General features: G+C 37.3%; 1 protein-coding gene across 3 annotated transcripts in view; it reads left to right on the forward strand.

Annotated features, from left to right (window-relative positions):
- Positions 1 to 2,765: 2,765 nt before the first annotated feature.
- The window catches only part of NBN (nibrin), a 50,620-nt gene continuing 32,179 nt past the window's right edge, over positions 2,766 to 21,206 (forward strand). Inside the window, exons 1-6 of one of the 3 annotated variants that reach the window (XM_059166068.1) lie at positions 2,766 to 2,924; positions 5,899 to 6,029; positions 7,156 to 7,304; positions 7,744 to 7,903; positions 10,435 to 10,538; positions 20,413 to 20,530. In XM_059166068.1, coding sequence (XP_059022051.1) covers positions 2,888 to 2,924; positions 5,899 to 6,029; positions 7,156 to 7,304; positions 7,744 to 7,903; positions 10,435 to 10,538; positions 20,413 to 20,530 — 699 coding nt within the window. In that variant the 5' untranslated portion in view covers positions 2,766 to 2,887. Of the gene's footprint in view, positions 2,925 to 5,898; positions 6,030 to 7,155; positions 7,305 to 7,743; positions 7,904 to 8,489; positions 8,573 to 10,434; positions 10,539 to 20,412; positions 20,531 to 21,206 lie in introns of those variants that run through there. The other 2 variants (XM_059166069.1, XM_059166070.1) reach the window with 2 other exon arrangements.

The following is a 21,206-nucleotide window of genomic DNA, read 5'->3' on the forward strand; positions in this document are numbered from 1 at the left end:
ATTAATTGGTTCATAGTTGGGGTTTCTTAGGGCTCATAGACTAGTTAGCTATAGAGGTGAGAGCTCTGAGACTAAAAGTAGTTCTGAGAGCTGCTCCACATACTGAAAGCAGAGCTGTAATCGTAGTTCAAGCTCCAATCCTGGTATGCAGCCTGAATATCTTGAAGGAGAGGAGACTGATCACCTATGTAAAGTAAAGGGATCAAGTGGTAAGAGACCTGGATGAAGCTAAAAAGCAGGTATTATGGAATAAGTATATAAGAAACGTAGAGGGCTAGGCAGCTCCAGTCAGAAAGTAGGACATTAAAGATGGGGAAGTTTCTGGAGATGGAAAATTCTAAAGGGTGGCCTTCAAAGAGGTTGTGTGTGTGTAGTAGAGGTGAAAATCACAGGATTTGAGAAAATTTAAAAAAAAAATGTGAGCCTAATGGGTAAAACGAGTTTTCCATTTTTGTCTTACAGTTGCTTGAGAATAATGGCAGGAGTTGGGGTGGAGAAGAAAGCTCTCACACAGGTGGCAATGTTCTCAATGAATATGGACAAGTAACATAGATTTATCTGCAATAGGCAGCAGGAACAGGATTCATAAAGGGTAGCTACTCACACATAATGGTTCTATCTAGGAGAGATTTTGCAAGTCTGGGAAGAGTAAGACACTGAAATGGAAAGTGAAGGTATAGATTTAGGGAGAAAGAGTAATCCTCCTGGCCAAAAAATATGGTGGATATCCTATTGGTCAGTAACTATGGCAGAGGCATTGGGGCAACTATCCTAGAACCAGTAGAGAAAAACTATTCTAGAGTGAGAGCTATTGGTCCTATTGGTCAGTAACTATGGCAGAGGCATTGGGGCAACTATCCTAGAACCAGTAGAGAAAAACTGTTCTAGAGTGAGAGCTATGTTTAATTTAAAGCAAAACATAGAGGGAAGTTTTCATGAAGACTTAAACAATCTATCAGGGTTTGTTTACAACAAAACAGCAGGTGAGAGAAGAAGCCAGTAAGTTACAGAAAGCAGGGGGCATGGAATAGTAAGCAACTTGCAACCGATCTAAAACTCTATTTGCATTGTGCTCTCTCTTTCAAAAAATTTCTAACCTCTGATTATCAGAGGTAATGCTCTGATTAGCTGATTATCAGAGGTATGCTATTAGTAAGCAACAAATAAATATTCCTTTGTTACTCTGACGTTGCCCCATCTCTTCTTCTTGCAACCAAAAAATAAAGGGCTAAGATAGGGTAACCCAGCTGGGGAAGGACTGATGAGGGAAGATGTGACTTTATAGTAAAGGAGCTGCAGGCTCATCAACATGTGTCAGCATGAGCAAGGAGAATACTTTTGGGATTGTATTCTGAGGATGCTGAACAAGAGGACATGGAAAATGAATTTGGATAAGGGAGAGTTTATTGATTTGGGAGCACTCATCTGGAAGAGAAGAATGAATGCCCTAGTAAGGATCCCAGAAAATATGACTATCATACTTCCATGATGGCTCATAGAAACTTGAAGAAAGTGGTGGCCCACATTGAGAGAAGTAGAAATAGAATTGTCATGGCAGATAGTGGAAGCAGAGGAGCAAAAGGCTCAGGGAAGGAGACATGCTAGAGTGGCTATCCTATGGAAAGCTGGGGATTCCACTAAATGACAATGTTCTGATTCAGATGCTCCATTTATCAAAGTGACTAGGAATTTTCTGGTGAGAGGGGTACCCCATCACTGAGAAGCTCAGGTGTGGCTTTTCTTGGTGGATTATGGCTGATGATAAGAGATACTGTCAGCAAACTAGGTTCAAAGATAGCAACAAGGATAATAGAATCCCAAAACAATAGAGGCCAGGGGGCAGCACTTAACCATCAGAAGGGTACAACTGTCCTACTGAGAGGCAAGATTGTAGTGGCCATCAACGGTCTTGACCTAGAGAGAGCTGTAGAGCTGTGGAGATGATTAATAGAAAATGGCACACCTAGGGGAAAAGATAAAAGCTAGCCAATGAGAGCATGCTCTATTGAAAAAAAAAAATGAAGGATGGATGAACACAAGGCTGAGAGCAGCACCCTCAGTAAAAAGTTTCAGTCTCTTCCCCAGTTTCCTGACCTGCCAGTTCATTAGTCCATAACCCAGTGGCTAAAGGAGAGGCGGGAATGCCGGGAGGGAGGACCCTGAAACACAGTAATGAGAATATATGGTAATGACTTCTCCTACACCAACCCCACCTCCAAATCTTTTCCAAAGGGATTTATGGCCATCCCCTTGGAAAACCATACACTTTAGAAAAGAGAATGCCTAAACATTTTTAATATTGTTGGACACAGTCATTACTGATACGTAGGAACTCTGAGTATTATTTTGGTCCCCAAGTAGGGTAGAGGTATAAGGGAACCAAATGATGAATGAAGATTGACTTGGGGTAAAATCTTTATCTTCATCCTAACTGTCACCACCAGTGGGGTGCATATAAAGGAGTAACTGCAATTTTTTTAGAAATCACAAATGCATGGAATTACAAACTTGGCTAGTACGTTAATGTCTTTATTAGAAAATCTCCTTACGTTGCTTTGTAGCTGATTTTAAAAATTATTTCTAGTCACGATCAGAAAACGTAATTCAAAGTATGTATATTCATTGAACACCTTTCAATGGGATCCACACTTCATAACCCAATACAATACATTTCAATACAGATCGCACTGTTCCTCTCCTTAACCACCAGGAGGCGACGAGGAGCCCACGTCTCACTCCAGCTTATCCCTCCTCTTCCTAGGCGGCCCAGCTCCCGGGAGCGCGCACGTTCCGCAGCCCACGCCGCTTGAAGGAGCTGCGGCCGCGCACGTCGGTCAGCCGCGGTTAGGCCTCCGCGAGTTGGCCGAGACTCGGGCGACCCAGGCCCATGTGGAAGCTGCTCCCCGTCGCGGGCCCGGCCCGAGGTAAGGGCGGAGGGGAGAGGCCCCGGCCCCGTGTTCCCGGGAGCAGCTGCGTTGGGCAGAGGGTCCGAGGAGGGATGCTTCCGGTCCGTTCCCGTCCCTCTCTCCGCCTTCCGGCGCCGCCTTCGTCCCCGCCCCGGGGGGCTGCGGGAAGGGGATACGCGCATCGTTGGACTGCGGCGGGGACCCCGGCCGGGCCTTGGCGGCTGCATCCCTCACCCAGCCTACCGCCGGGTTCTCGGTGGTTGGGACCAGCTCCTCCGGCCGCACTGACCCGGCTTCTCCGGCGAGACCCGCACTGACCCGGCTTACGGGCCGCGCGGAATTGCGTCTTGGCCGGCCATCTGCTCTCTCCTTCAGCGTTTTAAGCTTTTGGCCAAACACCTAGAATAAGTTATCCCAGGCGAGGCGCACGATGGCAGCAGACGACTTTGTTTTGAGCACACGGTTTAATTTTGTGAAAAGCCACAGAGATGAGTTGGGTAAATGGCAGCAGCCCCAGGAGAGGCATGATTTCAGTTTTGTTTTAGAGCCTTTTTTGGTCATCCGAACAACCGAAAAAGTAGGGTTTTGTTGTTGTTTCTGTTCTGCCCTTTTCAGCAGTGGCAGATGGTTATCTCCCGTTAATTGCTTGCCTGGTCAAAGTCCTTTTTAATTGATAAGCAGATGGTAGCCTACGAGGAGGTCCTGCCCCCTCAGGAAGTTTATTCTGATAGGCAAAAGAGCTAAATTTACAAACAGCGTTCGAAGTTAGGAAGAAGTAGTAAAAAGACTAAAGATCAAGGCCTCCCTGTGGACTTGGAGCAGTGCCGAGGTAGAACAGAAGCTGTTGCTGGGAAGCAGGACTTAATTCCTTTCCAGGAACAGTTGTCTGTGGCTGGCTCTGGGTTCCTACACAGAGAGAGGTAGGTAACAGTAGAAAAATGCATCCATCATCAGTGGCCAGCATTCTTTTTTTCTTTTTTTTTTTTTAAATTTATTTGTTTGACAGACAGAGATCACAAGTAGGCAGAGGCAACAGAGAGAGAGGGGGAAGCAGGCTCCCTGCCGAGCAGAGAGCCCCATGTGGGGCTCGATCCCAAGACTCTGGGATCATGACCTGAGCCTAAGGCAGAGGCTTTAACCCACTGAGCCACCCAGGCACCCCCCAGCATTCTTAACTTCTAGGAGATTGTGACCACTTTTCAGAATCTAACAGATATTATGGGCCCACTCCTCTAGGAAAAAATGTAAGTAAACCAAGGCACAATGTTTTTTCCTCGAAACAACCCACTCTAGGGTAAGAGTTTCTGAATAACAAAATATCCAAACGTGGCTTGCCTTTCTACTTCGTGAGTTTATCTGCCCTAATTACCTTAACACTCTGAAGATGGAGTCCCAGGCTCCCATACTAAACTGCTAGTCTCTGAGAAATAGGCTATTAACTAACAATTTGTGGTTGTCAACATTTTTTTTTAGAAATTAAACATGTACTTGAAATGGTTCCTTTAACAACAACAACAACAACAAAACAAAATTCCCCAAAATGCACACTTAAATCAGGTCTGAACATTTCTTGCATTGACCTATGTTGTTTATCCGGATTCAGTACCATATATTTTAGTTACTGTAGCATTAGGGCATAGTTTACCATCTGGTAGGGAAAGTTCTTGTAAATTTTAAATTTTTCTTTACAGTTTTTTAAAAATTATATTTTTCCCAGTGGATTCTTGAATCAGATTCCAAACATAATATTGTGATTTGTTTGGTAATGTATATTTATGTATGTTGATCTGGGCAAGACTTTTTTTTAAAGTTTTATTTATTTGAAAGAGGGTGACAGTGATGAGGGAGTAGGAGGCTGGCTGAGAACAGAGCAGGGGCTGGCGCCTTGCACCCCCTCTCCACCCACTCCCCTTGGTAATATCTGTGACATTTCACAGGCACCCCTGACTGCCCTAAAGAAGAGCAAATGGTTATCTTGCAGAGATCACAGTCCTGCAAGGCAGGAGTCTCTCTTGGTTTACAAATGTCTTTGAGATTTACAACAAAGAAGTTACCTTATCAATAGCCCAATTTCCAAAGACACATAACTCAGTTCCTCAAGCCCTAATGTCACCCTCCCCTCCATAAAAAACCGAAGGAGGCGGAGGTAGAAAGAAAAGTAAATAAAGTTAAATTTCTTCTAAACCTAAATCTCACTAACAAGGACGTTTGAGAGCAGGAATGTAACATTCCACCAGGAGACTCCCAATTGTCTTTATGTTAGTGCCTCATTAGAGGGAAAGTGGCCTTGGCTTGATAGTAACCAGGCCTTCAATATCTTGACAGTCTTCTTTGCCCCACTAGCCCTTCTGAACACCCCTTTGTCCTCACCTACCCAACTCCTGTGTGTATAACCAGCCACTCCTCACATGCCCATGCCCGGCGCAGCAGCATCTCCGTCTGCCCCCGGGTCCTGTCCCCGTGCTCTAATAAACCACCTTTTTGCACCAAAGCCGTCTAAAGAATTTTCTTAGCCGTCGGCTCCGAACCTCACCCTATTGAACCTCACCTAGGTTCAAGAACTTCATCAACAGCGTGTGTGAGAGCCAGCGGACACATGCGAAGGAGGTGGAGGCAGAGGGGGGGGAGAGAATTCTAAGGACCCTGCACTGAGCACTGAGCCCAGTATGGGGTTCAGTCTCTTGACCCTGAGATCCTGATCTGAGCTGAAACCAAAGGTCAGACGCTTAACGGATTGAGCCAGTCAGTCTCTGCCGACACTTTTCAGTATTGTTTTCTCTTTAGAAAATGCTAGAGCTTTCCATCTAATCTTTTGCATCTTTCAGTGAGGCTTTATAGAAATTACAAGTTTTGATTTATTTGAAGTTGATTATTAAAGTTTAAAAGCAAAATAAAAATATTTTACATAAATATTTGCTGTATCTATGTACGTAGGTACAGCAAATATGTGTCTATACATTTACTTTTTTTTTTTTTTTTTTTTAATTCTTAGAACCATTCAGACTTTTGACTGGTGTTGAATACGTTGTTGGAAGGAAAAACTGTGGCATTCTTATTGAAGGTGATCAGTCAATCAGTCGAAATCATGCTGTGTTAACTGCTAACTTTTCTGTAACCAACTTGGTATGTCACTAATTTATTTCACTAGTTTAAAGTGAGGGGGTTGAAATTACAAGATTACTTTGGTGTGTATGAGGGAGTTTGTAGAATTTTTAATTCCATAAAGGTGTTAGTTTTTTTATGTTAAAACTAAATACTATTTTGGTGGTTGTATCAGTGGTGTTTGTTTTGATAATTTAAGTTTCTGTTCCAGTGTCTTATTCTTTTGTAGTGATTTAGAAACTCAATACTTACTGAATGAACATTAAGTGCTTACTCTGTATCCATCATTGTGCCAACCCTGGCAATAGAGCAGTGAACAGACCCAAGTCACATTCCTGCTTCTAGAGTTCTTATAGCCATGTGAACACAGGCATTTCCCATGTAATGTAGGTTTTCACAGTGGGAATTGGTAAGTTTTAGTAGGAAAAACACCTGTTGCTATGTCTCATAGTTCTTTGAATGGCTTTGTTTTGGTTGGTTAGTTGTTTTAATCACAACAGTGGGTGGTAAAAATACTAGTGTATATAAATGGCTGTCCTCTTGATAATACTGGTGATAATAAAACCCATTATTTTGAGCAAAGACTGCGTACCAACAAATGCCGGATCTGTGCAGTAATATTTAGCTTTGGTGTCTGTATTCTTTTAGGTATAAGAGAAGATTATTATTGAAATTCCTAAAGGAAAAATAAAATTATTACTTTAAGTCAGACATTCTAGCCTTTTCTTATTGGACTTTTTTTTTTTTTTTAAACTGTGTTATTTTGGTAATATAAAAAAAAAAAACTTCGGGATGAAGCTATCATGCATAAAACAGACCACACAAAAGCAAAGAAATTCTCAAATGTGTGAAATTAAGGGGTTAGAAAACTCTGCACTGACTTAACAAAAATAAAGAAGATGCATATTCTGAGAAGAGTGATGCTGGAATTCAGGCATTTGCCATTAATTTCAAGTTGAGTGATCCTTCTGTGCCTGCAACTGAAACAGTAACTGTTGCCTTCTATGTTAGGAGGTTGGCCATCTATTCAGTTACCTATTCAAAAAGTTACCTCCTTTTTGTTTTGAAACCTTTTCCCCCTGGGAATTGCATTTACTGAGTGGTAAAAGACTTTAATTGTATTGATTTTTTTGTTCATTTGCTTCAGAGTCAAATTGGTGAGACTCCTATATTGACAATAAAAGATAATTCTAAGTATGGTACCTTTGTTAATGAGGAAAAAATGCAGAATGGCCTTTCCCAAGCTTTGAAGACAGGGGATAGAGTTACTTTTGGAGTGTTTGAAAGTAAATTCAGGTAAGATTTTTTTTTAATTGGTATTAAAAATGGATGGCTTTGTTTTGCACTGATCAAATTTTAAAGGACATGATATTTATGGATAATGAATTTAAAACCATTTAATTTAGTTCCTGCTTATTACATTCGTGCACTTTGCATCACATGTGGTTAGTGCATTTTGTCAGTGCCAGGAGTAGTTAAGAGTTGGAATGGTCACAGAGATCCTTGATGGGAGCTACATTTGTTTGATTCCACATAAGTTAAAGTATAATGTTAACTTAGATCATTGTTTTTTCTTAAGTGCAACACAAGACTTCAGAAGTGGTAATTTCATAAATTAGAAAGTGTAAAAATACATAAAAATTAAAATAGCATGTGATGTGAGCTTAAAGTACTATAAATTGCCATCTCTGGAGCTATGATAATATAACTTTATGTAACTTATTCTCATTTGCAGAGTAGAATATGAGCCTTTGGTTGCATGCTCTTCTTGTTTAGATGCTTCTGGGAAAACTGCTTTAAATCACGCTATATTGCAACTTGGAGGACGTACTGTAAACAATTGGACAGAAGAATGTACTCATCTTGTCATGATATCAGTCAAAGTTACCATTAAAGTAGGTTGAATGCCATGATATTATATTAAAATAAGTTCTGTGAATTTAAGCTTACTCACCAACTATACACAAGATATTTTTAAAGCCATTTATTTTAAAACTATCAGAACTGTTAGTTGTGGGTTTATATAGTGTCAGTCTGTGCCTTCATGTACCATTTAGGCTATAATGTTTAAGATAACCTGTTTATTATTTGAGACAAGCAAAAGCCTATAAAATTATATTTAGCATTTAAAAAATTTAGCATTTTAAAAATGATTTATGTTATATTTTCACCAATAAGTTTATTATAATGTGTAGTTGGTATCTCCAGTCTAAAAGTTAGCTTTTAGAGACTGGAAGTCCACTGCCAGTCTCCAAAGCTAGCATCTCTAGTCCTTTCTGTCAAGTTGTCTTCCTCCAGCTCAACTCATGTCTCATCCTCTCTTTACTAAGTTTTTATTTGGTATAATGCCCTTAAAAGACTTTTAAGTTTATAGTTTATTATTACTGTACTGTATCTTCACCATCTAGAGATCTGTAGATATGTACCATTAGAGGATGCCAACTCTCATTAAAACAGTGATATATTTTGGTATGTTTTCAGATTTTACGTCTTCATCAGATTTGGTTATATCCAAAGCTAATTGAAGAATGACATTGGGAGGTGATTCGTCTCCTTTTAAACAGGTTGACTATAGATATGTGAGATTGTTTTAGGTTAATATCTATAGTAAAAAGGAACAGATATTTAGATTCCCTTATTAGATGGTACAGAAATCTTTTAATACATAATTAGAATATGTATATTACAGTTAAACAAGTATCAGAGAGAAAGACTTACTGCTCAATTGAACCTCAAGTTAAACTTGTATTGTTGGTGGGGTTATCGCTGATCAAGGGTCGTTTGCAAGCTTATGAAGGTTATAAATTCAGCAGAGTGATTGGCCTCCTGAGTACTAATTTATGCTAATAAATCAAAATTTCCATTTATTAGTTTATAGTAGGGATGCAGCCTCATAGTGACTGTATATTTATGTATAGACTTCAACACAATCCCCTTAAAGGTACTAAGGTACCTGAGAAGTGAAATTTAGATAATCATACACTTGCTTGGTGATTATGAAATAAGAGCAAAGGCAGTTAAACAGTCTTGAGAGATACTTTACTGAGTCCATGACAGATTTGGAACTAGCGTCCATTCACCAAAGTGTACACTATTCCAGCGACTGAGATACTAACAGCACTGGATATTTGAATGTCACTGTATATACACCAGCAACGACGTGCAGAGCAATCCTTTTTCAGTATTTTTGATCAGCCATGTACCAAAAAAAGAAAACCAACTTACTATATTATTTGTTTTGGTAAATTTTCCAAAAGTACAGATTACCTTATATTTTTAAAATCATTAAATGTTTGAACCAAAAGGAAGCTTATGGAACATTCAGTTAAATTTTTATTTTCTGAAGAGGAAACTGAGGCATGGAGGACTTAAATCCTTTGCCCAGGATCACATGTATTGGAGCCTGCCCTCTGCCAGAGGCCAGTTATTTCACTCTACATTCGCGGTTGTTGTATTCAGATTCCAGTTTTGAGAGACGCCCTACATTGCTTGCTCATATTTAAGTAATACCCTATGTTATTGGAAGCATACTTAGAAATTCTTAAGTTGGATTATTTCCTAAAATTATGCTGAATCCTTATTTTCATCTCCAGTGGTGGTGGTTTCTAATCTTTTTCAGATTTTGTGGTATCTTTTTATTTGATGTTTATAGCTTAGTTCACTTGCTAGTTGAAGTTTCTCCACCCTTATCTAACCCCAATCTCCATGTATTTATTTTGAGCTTTTATACCGCCCCAAACAGTTATTCCTTTATTTACTTTCTTGAAAATACTTTATTCCATAGTTAAAATCTGTTCAAAGGGCATTTAGGCAGAAAAGATCTTATAGCTCATGTGTATCTCTTGATACTATCTTCTCTAGGGTAGTTGTTACATTTTCTTAATTCTCAGGTCTACTTTTTTTTTTTTTTTAAAGATTTTATTTATTTATTTGACAGACAGAGATCACTAGTAGGCAGAGAGGCAGGCAGAGAGAGAGAGGGAAGCAGGCTCCCTGCCGAGCAGAGAGCCCCATGCGGGGCTCTATCCCAGGACCCTGAGATCGAGGCAGTGGCTTTAACCCACTGAGCCACCCAGGCACCCCTCAGGTCTACTTTTTAACGTTGTAAGAACTTTTAAATTGGAATACGTTTTAAAATTGACTTATTTTGTTACATTGTTCTGCCCTCCCCAAAGCAATTTTTAAATTAATATTGTAATATATGGCTCCTTAAAATTAAGTGATATTACAGAGATTTGTATACCAAAATTAAACAGTGGCCAAATACTTTAGTTTTGTAGATTGTGGCTCCTTTATAAATTTAGAGAAATGAAAAGAAAAACCTATTAAACAGAGTGGCCCCTTTGTAGTCTCTAACCTAAAACTTTCCTTTAAAGAAAAGCTAGCATGTGATTATTTGTCTTCACTTATGTTTTCTTCTTTCCAGACAATATGTGCACTCATTTGTGGACGTCCGATTGTAAAGCCAGAATATTTTGCTGAATTTCTTAAAGCGGTTAAGTCCAATAAACAGCCTCCACAAATTGAAAGGTATATCCTGTATTTTATTTAACCTATACCAGTTTATTAAAGGATACAATATAGGATGCTAACCAACAGCCTGATGGAGAGATACATAAGGCAGGGTGTGGGGAAGGGGCACGGAGCTTCATGCTCACCCCAGGCACGCTCCTCTCCTGGCACCTCCAGGTGTTCACCAACCCAGAAGTTCTGCATCATGTATTTTAAATAAAATACGACATGCAGAACGCAATAGCACTGATTTTATTTAGGTTGATTTCCTCTTTAATGACTGTTTCAGGATGTAGTATTCAGTTTAACAAAGTTTTTTTGTTGTTGTTAGTATGTAACAGGGTTTGTTGGTGTTCCTTATCTCAGTAAAATGTTACATATGTGCCAATTTTTTTTTTTTAAGATTTTGTTTATTTATTAGAGAGCACAAAGGGGGGGTAGAAGAAGAGGGAGAAGCAGATTCCCTACTGAGCAGGAAGTCTGACAAGGGGCTTGATCCCAGGACCACGAGATCATTACCTGAGCTGAAGGTGGATGCTTAACCAACTGAGCCACCCAGTGCCCCCATATGTGCCAATATTTAAACAAAAAAAAAGGATAGCAAATGGCCACAGAGGTATAGTCAAAAGGCCACATGTTCCAGTGCCACGCATCATGCAGGCAGGACCCCTGAAATTGTTGGTCCTGCAATTGGTGCAGCAACACTGTTCTGCAATCATGTAGTCCTGAGTCAGAATGCTAACAGCACTGTGGCTTTGGGAATGGAGCTTATTTCTTTTGAGCATCAGTTACCTCCTTTGAAAAATCAGACTCCTGTATTTAAGTATTTAATAGTATTAGTTATTTTAAGTAATAGAGTATACAAAGTCTGAGCATTTTGCTTGGCACTGAAGTAGGTGCTTATTAAAAGAAGTGCTGCTGATTGCAGTAAGTATGGAGTAAGATTCACAATAGCTTTATGATGATGGTGAGGATGATTTTAGATGCTCTGCTAAATTGGTGAACCACCAGGGGCACCTGGGTCGCTCAGCGGGTGAAAGCCTCTGCCTTCAGCTCAGGTCATGATCACAGGATTCTGGGATGGAGCCCCGCATTGGGCTCTCTGCTCAGCGGGGAGCCTGCTTCCTCCTCTTTCTGCCTGCCTCTCTGCCTGCTTGTGATCTCTGTCAAATGAATAAATAAAATCTTTAAAAAAATAAAAAAAAAAAATAAATTGGTAAACCACCAGACTAAGGGATCTATCTACTATATAGTATTTGTGATGCTTTGAAGTAATATGAGCTATGGTTGAAGAGGAAGATGTTTGGCTTTTTATTTTTGGATTGTATGGTTAAATTGCTGGTGACTGTAAAATGGTGGGTGTTTTTAGTCAATTTTGCACAAGAACATGCTTGCCTAAAATATGTTAATAGATTATAGTCTATATGGCCTAATAAGTAGATTGTGTATTTATAAGCTCATCTTAATGTCTGTAGGACAACTTTGAATATTTAAGGCTTTAAAAATCTAGAATGTCATGCAAGTTAAGAATTCTATTAGTAGTTCAAAATATCATTAGCTGTTATAAAGTATCTTGCCCATTGCTGGTTTTTTTTTCTGGGGAGAGAGAGGGTACTATTTATGCCTAATATGTGTCTGTTTTTCAAAGTAACTGAAAGTCAGATTTTTCTTCTTTTTAGTTTTTTCATTTGGGAGGTTTCTTATATTGATAATGTAATATTTTTGGACTCTGGAAAGAGGTCCTCAGATTTTAAAATGGATGATTGTAAACTATTTTGAGTCCTAGACTCCTGTGAGAACATGAAAACACTAGTCTTTCCTCCAGAAACTTAAATTCCATGCTACCAACTTGCATAGTATTTCAGGAGAATCACATCTTTCCCTGAAGCCTATTCATGATGCTATGGAAGCCAGTAAATACCATAAATAATGATCCTTGCTACAGATAATAAATGATTATTAATCCTATATTGGAAGTGGAGGGTCTGATAGGTTTCTACTAATGATGATAATGTGTTTTATGGTCTTGAAAGTTTTGGAATTAGTCATTGATTTCCACTCACTGTTTAAGAGTCCCCAGTATGTTTAATCTGGATCTATTTTTGACTGTAGGCTCAACATAATTTTTTCTAGCTTCAGTTTATGACTGTATTAACTTAGATGACTATATTAAAACATCTTTGCTATAAGAGTAATAACTTCTCATTCAGTCTTAACCATGAAAAGCATTTACATTAGCCTGTGTTTGATAATGGCAACTGATGATCGATCACATTTTATATTACATTGAAAAATTAGTTTTTGCCTTCATCTTACTGGGACCCATTTTAATATCCATGTTCAAGTCTTTTTTGACTATGTACTCAACTATGAAATAGAAGAAGGATTCGATTTAAATATTAAATAGTAGGATAGGTTACAAAAGGTTTATGAAATAAATGTGATGGCTCTATAATAAAATGTAACAGTCTCTTCTTCTAGTTCTGGAAAGCGTTATCACTGTATTTAAAATAAAAGGGATATTTTTAACCTAACAAAAGTCTAGTTCTATTTAGTATAGTTGTGTCATCATCTCTTGCACTATTAGCAAGAGACAGGGTAAGACAGAGTTTAAGCTTTATGTACCTGACATGATTTGTGATACCTCATTTGTCTAAACTGTCATCAAAATACCAATGTAGATGAAGTCATTTTTAGAAGATGTCATTCAAAATACTTATTTTGATAATCAGTACTTTATTAAAGGAAGCTCATTAAAATATTGTATATTTTCTGAATGTAAAGAAATGATTCCTTAAAAAAGAGAAGGAGTTACTTTTGTTTGAGTTTTTACAGTTTCATATTGTGGAGTGCTCTCTCAATTACTATATTTCAAATAACAAGCATTGTTTTTGGGAAAACACTGTTGGGAGAAGGTTAATGTTTGCATTCATGTAATACAACTTGTCAAATGTGCAAAAAGTACAAGGCCCTGATTGCCCTATATACCCAGGCCGTTTCTTACCGTTTGTAGTGAGAAGCCTTAAGGGAAGAGGTAGTGTCCCTTTTGGGACAGAGAACAGGCCTGCTTATAATTGGCTGTGAAACTCATGGATTCTGAAATTCATTGTTCCTCTCTCCTGTAATACAACCTACTGTATGTGCCTTTTATATCATCCCCACAGGACTTAGTCAGGGAGGAGATCTTCCACAGATATGCTGAGGCTTGCTGCTCATATTGTCTCTGATCCAGGAGTCTTGTGTCTTCTGCCCACATCCACAAAACAAGAACAGGCTAACTAACTGGCTTATAGTCAAATATCAGACCCAAGAGACACATTAGTCTTAAACAGTCTTAGTTTATGGAGTTGACTGTATATAATCAATCAAAATTCAAGGCAAAGAAATCTAACATATGGCAGAAATTTTTTCCTGACAATATAACCTTATATTTTTACAAGTTTGAATGTCACTGAAATTTGGGCCTTTCAGAGATCACCAGAAGAAAGCGGTATAGTAAGTTCTTGTACAAATTATGAACATGGGGCTATAGGACTGACTAATGAAATAAGCAGCTGTCCAGATGTTGGGCAAATGAATGTTGTGGCTTGAAATACAGTTTCCATGACCAAAATTATACATAAATTGAGAAAAATTCTGTATTTGAAAAATTTGGGGACAGAAATTAAGATGATGTACTTTGAATTAGATGAAATTTATGGGACAGATATTAAGATGATGTTCTTTTAATTAAATGAAATTTACTTAAGATGATTTAAGGAATTTAAAAGCCATAAAAATGTACATAGGAAAAAGTCAGTATTTCTAGATTAATATTTTCTAGAATGTGTGAATTATATGTACTAGCTACTAGATAATAAGACATTATTTGTAGCTCTCAAAGTGTCTGTATAAATTACAGAAATTATTTAGGCAATGTGCCTCTAACCTTGGTCTCTGCCAAGTTAATTTACTCTTTTCCAAATTTTTTTACTAACTGTCAAATCACTGGAGTCTCAGAAATGCTTTAAAACTTCTAGAACATACTGCTTTAGAAATACTGATTTTTAATGGTGTTTTCCTCACATTTATTATTAGTTTCTTTTCTTGTTCTCATCCTTATACTAGTAAAGAGAAGAAGGCTTGTCTAGGTATATAAAGTTCAGAGCTTAGTGTATTCATTGTATTATCAATAATTTTATATATTATATACATATATGTATATACGTACATACATACATGTACATATACACATGTGTACTTGACTCCCAACATTTGGTTAGATTCTTCACAATACAGTGATGTATTTTTTTTTGCAAGATCAGTCTTATTAGGGCACCTGGGTGGCTCAGTGGGTTAAAGCCTCTTTTTGGCTCAGGTCATGATCCCAGGGTCCTGGGATCGAGTCCCGCATCGGGCTCTCTGCTCAGCGGGGAGCCTGCTTCCTCCTCTCTCTGCCTGCCTCTCTGCCTACTTGTGATCTGTTTCTGTCAAATAAATAAATAAAATCTTTAAAAAAAAAAAAAAACAACCAGTCTTACTGAGTGGCTCAAATTTACCACTGTTTTTAAAAGAAAATCAAGGGGCGCCTGGGTGGCTCAGTGGGCTAAGCCTCTGCTTTTGGCTCAGGTTATGATCTCAGGGTCCTGGGATCGAGCCCCGCATCAGGCTCTCTGCTCAGCAGGGAGCCTGCTTCCTTACCTCTCTCTGCCTTCTTCTCTGCCTACTTGTGATCTCTGTCAAATAAATAAAATCTTTAGAAAAAAAGAAAGAAAACAAAAACATATTTTTTCAGTCCCAGAATTTTAATGCTCAAATCTATATATAGGGGCAGTTAAGGGATGTTTACATTTTTTTGGTCTACTTTTAATTTATATTTTGTACTGTCAGTTTACTACCAAATATTTCTTAATGCCTACCATGAATTAGGCAATATAGAGCTGAGGATATAGTGATGAGTCAAAAAGCATTGCAGTTTCTGCCCTCATGGCACTTGGTAGAAGAGCCAAATACTAAAAATGACACATATTGAAGTTAGAACTCTGATAGTGCCATCAAGAAAAACTAAAGGTTTATGATGCTCCTATCTTTAGGAACGTGATTCAAGGTTTAACAAATGTTCAGTCTTCATTGAACTAAACTACAATGAACTATTTTCTGGGTATAGTAAACTACTAGTTGGGATAAAATTAAGAATGACAGTGTGATTAACAGTGGTGTAGGTAATTTAAAAATCATATTTCATTGTCATTGGAAGGCAGACTCACATCTACTCAGCTATATGTATGTGCTAAATATTTACACACCATTTTTACCTAAGACTGGTTCCATCATTTGGTGTTACAGTACTACATACACTAATTCGTGAAGTAGCCATTTGTGTGTAAGTGAAGTAATAGTTGCCTTTCACACTGAAAGAAGTGTGAAATAAGGGAGAATTCTTACTGAAAGGGAGAGGATAAAAGGCATTCAAAGAGATAGTAAAATTTACCTTATATATTAATTAGAATATTTACTAATTTTCTAGCACTAACTTTTCTTGTAGATATAACATAAATGGTTAAAATAGTTTTCACTATTCTCTGTGTCTTTAAAAGTAAATAAATAGAATTGTAAAATTAGGTGTTTAGAAATCAGAATAATGCAGTGGGTTGCATTTCCCTCTGTTGGCTAGGTCAGTTGTTCCCTGCAGATAACTCATTTATTTGAGATTGCATGTTCTAAGAATCACTGTCTTAGATGTACAGTATCCATTGTAGAGGTTAAAACACATACATTTTGTGGTTTGATGTTATAAGAATTAAAAATTAATGTAGTTGTTTAATCATGACTTAGCTAACTTCGTGAAATACGTATGTTGCCAAGGAGAAATCTGAGGAGAAAAAATGTAAGGAAATTAGTTCTAAAATGTGGGAGAGTGATCCTTATGACCTAAATATTTTTACCTCTCTCTGCCTGTATTAGCTGTTGCTCTCTGCAGGTAGCTGAGTCTTGATTGTTTAGTGACTAATTGTCCAGGTTGTGTATTTCCTCTATCCCACATTGCTCCCTTATCATCACCATGATATGTTAGTAACTTTTTTAATTTAAGATTTTTTTTTAGAGCCGTTTTAGGTTCATTTCAAAATTGAGAGGAAGGTACAGAGGCTCCCCAAGTACTTCCTGTTTCCATACATGTATTGCCTCCCTCAAACTCCATCAAAGTAGCATGAGCCTGCATTGATGTCATAATCACCCAAATTCCATAGTTTACATTAGGATTTACTCTTGGTATTGTACATTCTGTGGGTTTGGATAAATATATTATGACATATAGCAATCATTATAGTATTATACTGAGTATTTTCACTGCCCTGAAAACCCTCTGTACCCTACCTATTCATCATTGCCACTCTACCAACTCCTAGCCGCTAGTGAACTTCTACTGTTTCTATAGTTTTGCCTTTTCCAGAATGTCATATAGTTGGAATAATATGGTAGGTAGCCTTTTCAGAATGGCTTTTTCACTTAGTAACATGCATTTAAAGTTTCTTCATGTCTTCATGGCTTGGTAGCTCATTTCTTTTTAGTGCTGAGTAATAATTGCAGTGTTTGAATATACTGTGGTTTATCTGTTCACCTACTGAAGGGTATCTTGGTTACTTCCAAGTTATGGCAGTTAAGAATAAAGCTGCTATTCACATCTGTGCAGGTTTTAGTATGGACTTAATTTTTTCAGCTCTTTTGGATAGATACCAGGGAGTGCAGTTGCTGTATCATACAGTAAGAATGTGTTTAGTTTTGTGAGAAAGTACCAAATTGTTTTCCAAAGTGGCTTTACGATTTTGCATTCTCAACCAGCAGTAAATGAAAGTTCCTGGCACACCACATTCTCACAAGCGTTTGGTGCTATTTATGTTCTGGATTTGGGCCATTCTGTTTGTAAGAGTGACTCATTCTAATTTCCATTTTCCTGATAACATGATGTGTTGAGTATCTTGTGCTTATTTGTTATCAGTGTATTTCTTTGGTCACATAGCTGTTAAGATTATGGTCCTTTCAAAAGAAAAATTCTTAAATTCATTTTAGTTAACATATAGTGTCTTATTAGTTTTAGGGTTAGAATATAGTGATTGATCAGTTGCATATAACACCCAGTGCTCATTACATCAAGTGCCCTCCTTAATGTCCATCACCCAATTTCCTTATCCCCTTAGGTACCCTCCTTTCTTCCAGCAACCCTTATTTTGTTTCCTATAGCTAAGAGTCTGTTATGGTTTGCCTTCCCCTCTGTTTTTCCTTCCCTTCCCCTGTGTTCATCTATTTTATTTCTTAAATTCCATATATGAGTGAGATCCTATGGTATTTGTCTTTTTCTGACTGACTTAGGTCACTTAGCATAATACTCTCTAGTTCCATCCATGTTATTGCAAATGGCAAGATTTCATTCTTTTGGATGACTTGAGTAATACTCCACCGTGTGTTTGTGTGTGTGTGTGTGTGTGTGTGTGTGTGTGTGTATCTATGTCACATCTTTATCCATTTATCTGTCATTTATCCATTTATCTGACATCTGGGCTCTTTTCATATTTTGGCTATTATGGACATTGCTGATATAAACATTGGGGTGCCTGTGTCCCTTTGAATCATTTTGTTTGTGTCCTTTGGATGAGTACCCACTAGTGCAGTTGTGGGTTGTGGGGTAGTTCTATTTTTAACTTTTTGGGAAACCTCCATACTGTTTTCCAGAGTGACTGCGTCCATTTGTATTTCCACCAAGAGTATGAGATGGTTCCCCTTCTTCTGCATTTTTGCCAATGTCTGATGTTTCCTGAGTTGCTAATTTTAGCCATTCTGACTAGTATGAGATGATATTGTTTTTGTTTTGATTTGTGTTTTCCTGATGAGGAGTGATGTTGAGCATTTTTTCATGTGTCTGTTAGCCATTTGTATGTCTTCTTTGGAGAAATGTTTGTTCATGTCTTCTGCCCATTTCTTGATTGGATTTTTTTGTTTTTTGGGCTGTTGAGTTTGATACATTCTTTATAGATTTTGGATGCTAGCCCTTTAACTGATAAAACATTTGCAAATATCTTCTTCCATTCCCTAAGTTGCCTTTTGATTTTGTTGTTTTCTTTAAACAAAAAAGCAAAAGCTTTTTATCCTGATGAAGTCCCAGTAGTTCATTTTTGCTTTTGTTTCCCTTGTCTCTGGAGACATGTCTAGCAAGAAGTTGCTATAAGATTTGTCCCATTTTTTAATCAGATTGTTTTCTTACTGTTGAATTTTGAGAGTTCTTTGTATATTTTGGGTAACAGACCTTTATCATATGTGAGTTTTGCAAGTATTTTCTCCCACTTTTTTGTACATCTCATTTTCTTGATGTCTCTCATGGAGCAGAAGTTCAAAAATTTTTTTTTAGAAGTTTTAAATTTTAGTGAGTCTAGCTCATAATTCATTCATAGATCAGGCCTGATGTATCTAAAAAGTCACTGCCATAACAAAGGTCATCTGGATTTTCTTCTATTATTTATGTTATCTTCTAGGAGTTTTATAGTTTAGCATTTTGCTTTAGGTCTGTGATCATTTTGAGTTAATTTTTGTGAACATTGTAAGGTCTGCATCTAGATTTTTTTTTTTTAATGTGAAACGTCCCAGTATCATCATCATTTGTTGAAAACACTATCTGAGCTCCATTGAACGGCCTTTGTTCCTTTGTTAAAGATCAGTTGACTAATTTATGTCAGTCTATTTCTGGGCTCTCTATTCTCTTTTATTTTTTTCATAATACCAGACTCTCTTGATTACTGTAGCTTTATAGTAAATCTTGAATTTGGGTCATATTAGTACTCCAACTTTGTTCTTCCTTAATATTATGTTGGCTCTTCTAGGTCTTTTGCCTCTATGTAAACTTCAGAATCCGTTTGTGAGTACCCACAAAATAACTTGCTGGGGGTTTACTGGGGTTACATTTAATCTATAGATCAAGTTGGGAAGAACTGACATCTTGACAATACTGAATTTTCTTATCCATGAGCATTAGTAACTAGTAATTTTTACCTGAAGGTAGAGAGTTAAGCTGAAGGACTGAACAATTAAAAATTGCTGTAGCAGAAGGTTTGATTATACAGAAAGTTGAAACTGAACTGATGTGAGGCTTAAGAATTACCTGTTGATTTTATGTATTTTTTTCTTTTCCCTTATTGTCATGGATGATTAAGATGTTCTTATCTTATAGCATTATGTTAAAGAGCTAAAAGTGTGTTTTTGGTGGGGGGTGTAGGAGGGAGAGAGAATCCCAAGCAGGCTGCATACCCCGTGCATAGCCTGCTGCTCCCACAACCTCAAGATGATGACCTGAGCTCAAATCAAGAGTCAGACGTTTAATGAACTGAGCCATCCAGGTGCCCCCAAAGATTGTGTTTTCTAATTTCACTTTGGAAATTTTATTTAAGTTGACAAATATTTTAAGTTTTATAATTTCCTGAGCTTCTCTAAAGGGATCTCTAATAAAACACTTAAAATAGTAGTTCATAGAATTGGATGTGAACATTGTTAACACACTTTGGTTCCTGGGAAACACAAGATGCGAATAGAATTTGATCTTTGTAGACAGTGTCTCTTTCAACCTTTTGTAATTCACAAAACTTGTTCAACTCTTGTAAATTAAACTGTACTTTAGGATTGTCTTCCCTTGGATTATACTTTTTTCAAAAATAAAGAACAGTTAACGCTGTTCTGTTTGGCATCTGTCACCTGTCACCATTTTGTCCCAGATAAAACCCTTACTTTAAAAAAATAATAGTTTAATGATGAATTAATGATATTATGAAAATCAAACCTTCCTAGTGTCTAGATAACCACTCTGTTCAGTATAACAGTATACATAGAGAATAATATATATTTAAAATATACTGTAACTTTTTTTTTACAGCTTTTACCCACCTATTGATGAACCAGCTATTGGAAATAAAAACATTGATCTCTCAGGACGACAAGAAAGAAAGCAAATCTTCAAAGGGAAAACGTTTGTATTTTTGAATGCCAAACAGGTAATCTTATGAGCTAAATTTTGCTGAAGAAAACATTATCAACTGGATAAATTATTACTGTTATCAATAGTTTTTTTTTTTTTGAAATTTTATATGGAAGTGTAAAGTGAAACTGTCTAGGCAACAAAACTTGCCTGGAATTCATGTATACAAGATATTTTTTTGACATATGTTAATTGGCCAATTAATTAAGTTTATATAAATATATAAGTGAGGGGGTGGGGATAGAAAACTAATTTAAGTCCTTACTTGGTCAGTTAGTAAATGGGTGTTGAATGTCTTCAGTGTGCTGAAATGGGGATTCAAAGAGTTTATGTTGTAGGTGGAAAATGTAAGCAAGCCTACAGAGTACTGTGAATTAAGTATGATAAGGAAATGCAAAGAATGTAACAATTCCAAGGCTGCAGAGATATCTGGTGAACTGGGGATTTTCTGAGTGGAAGCCGGGATTGTCTTCTCAAAAAGTAGAACCAATTCTATTTCAGTTCTACTTTTATTTTACTTCTCTAATATAAATGAATGGATAAAGATGTATATATACAATGGAATATTACTCAGCCATAAAAAATAATGAAACTTGCCATTTGCAATGATGGGGATAGAGCTAGAGTTATAATGCTAAGCTAAATAAGTCATTCAGAGAGAGACAAATACCATATGATTTCATTCATGTGTG

Source organism: Mustela lutreola, chromosome 3 (assembly GCF_030435805.1).
Source record: "Mustela lutreola isolate mMusLut2 chromosome 3, mMusLut2.pri, whole genome shotgun sequence".
In the NCBI taxonomy this organism is placed as follows: Eukaryota; Metazoa; Chordata; class Mammalia; order Carnivora; family Mustelidae; genus Mustela; species Mustela lutreola.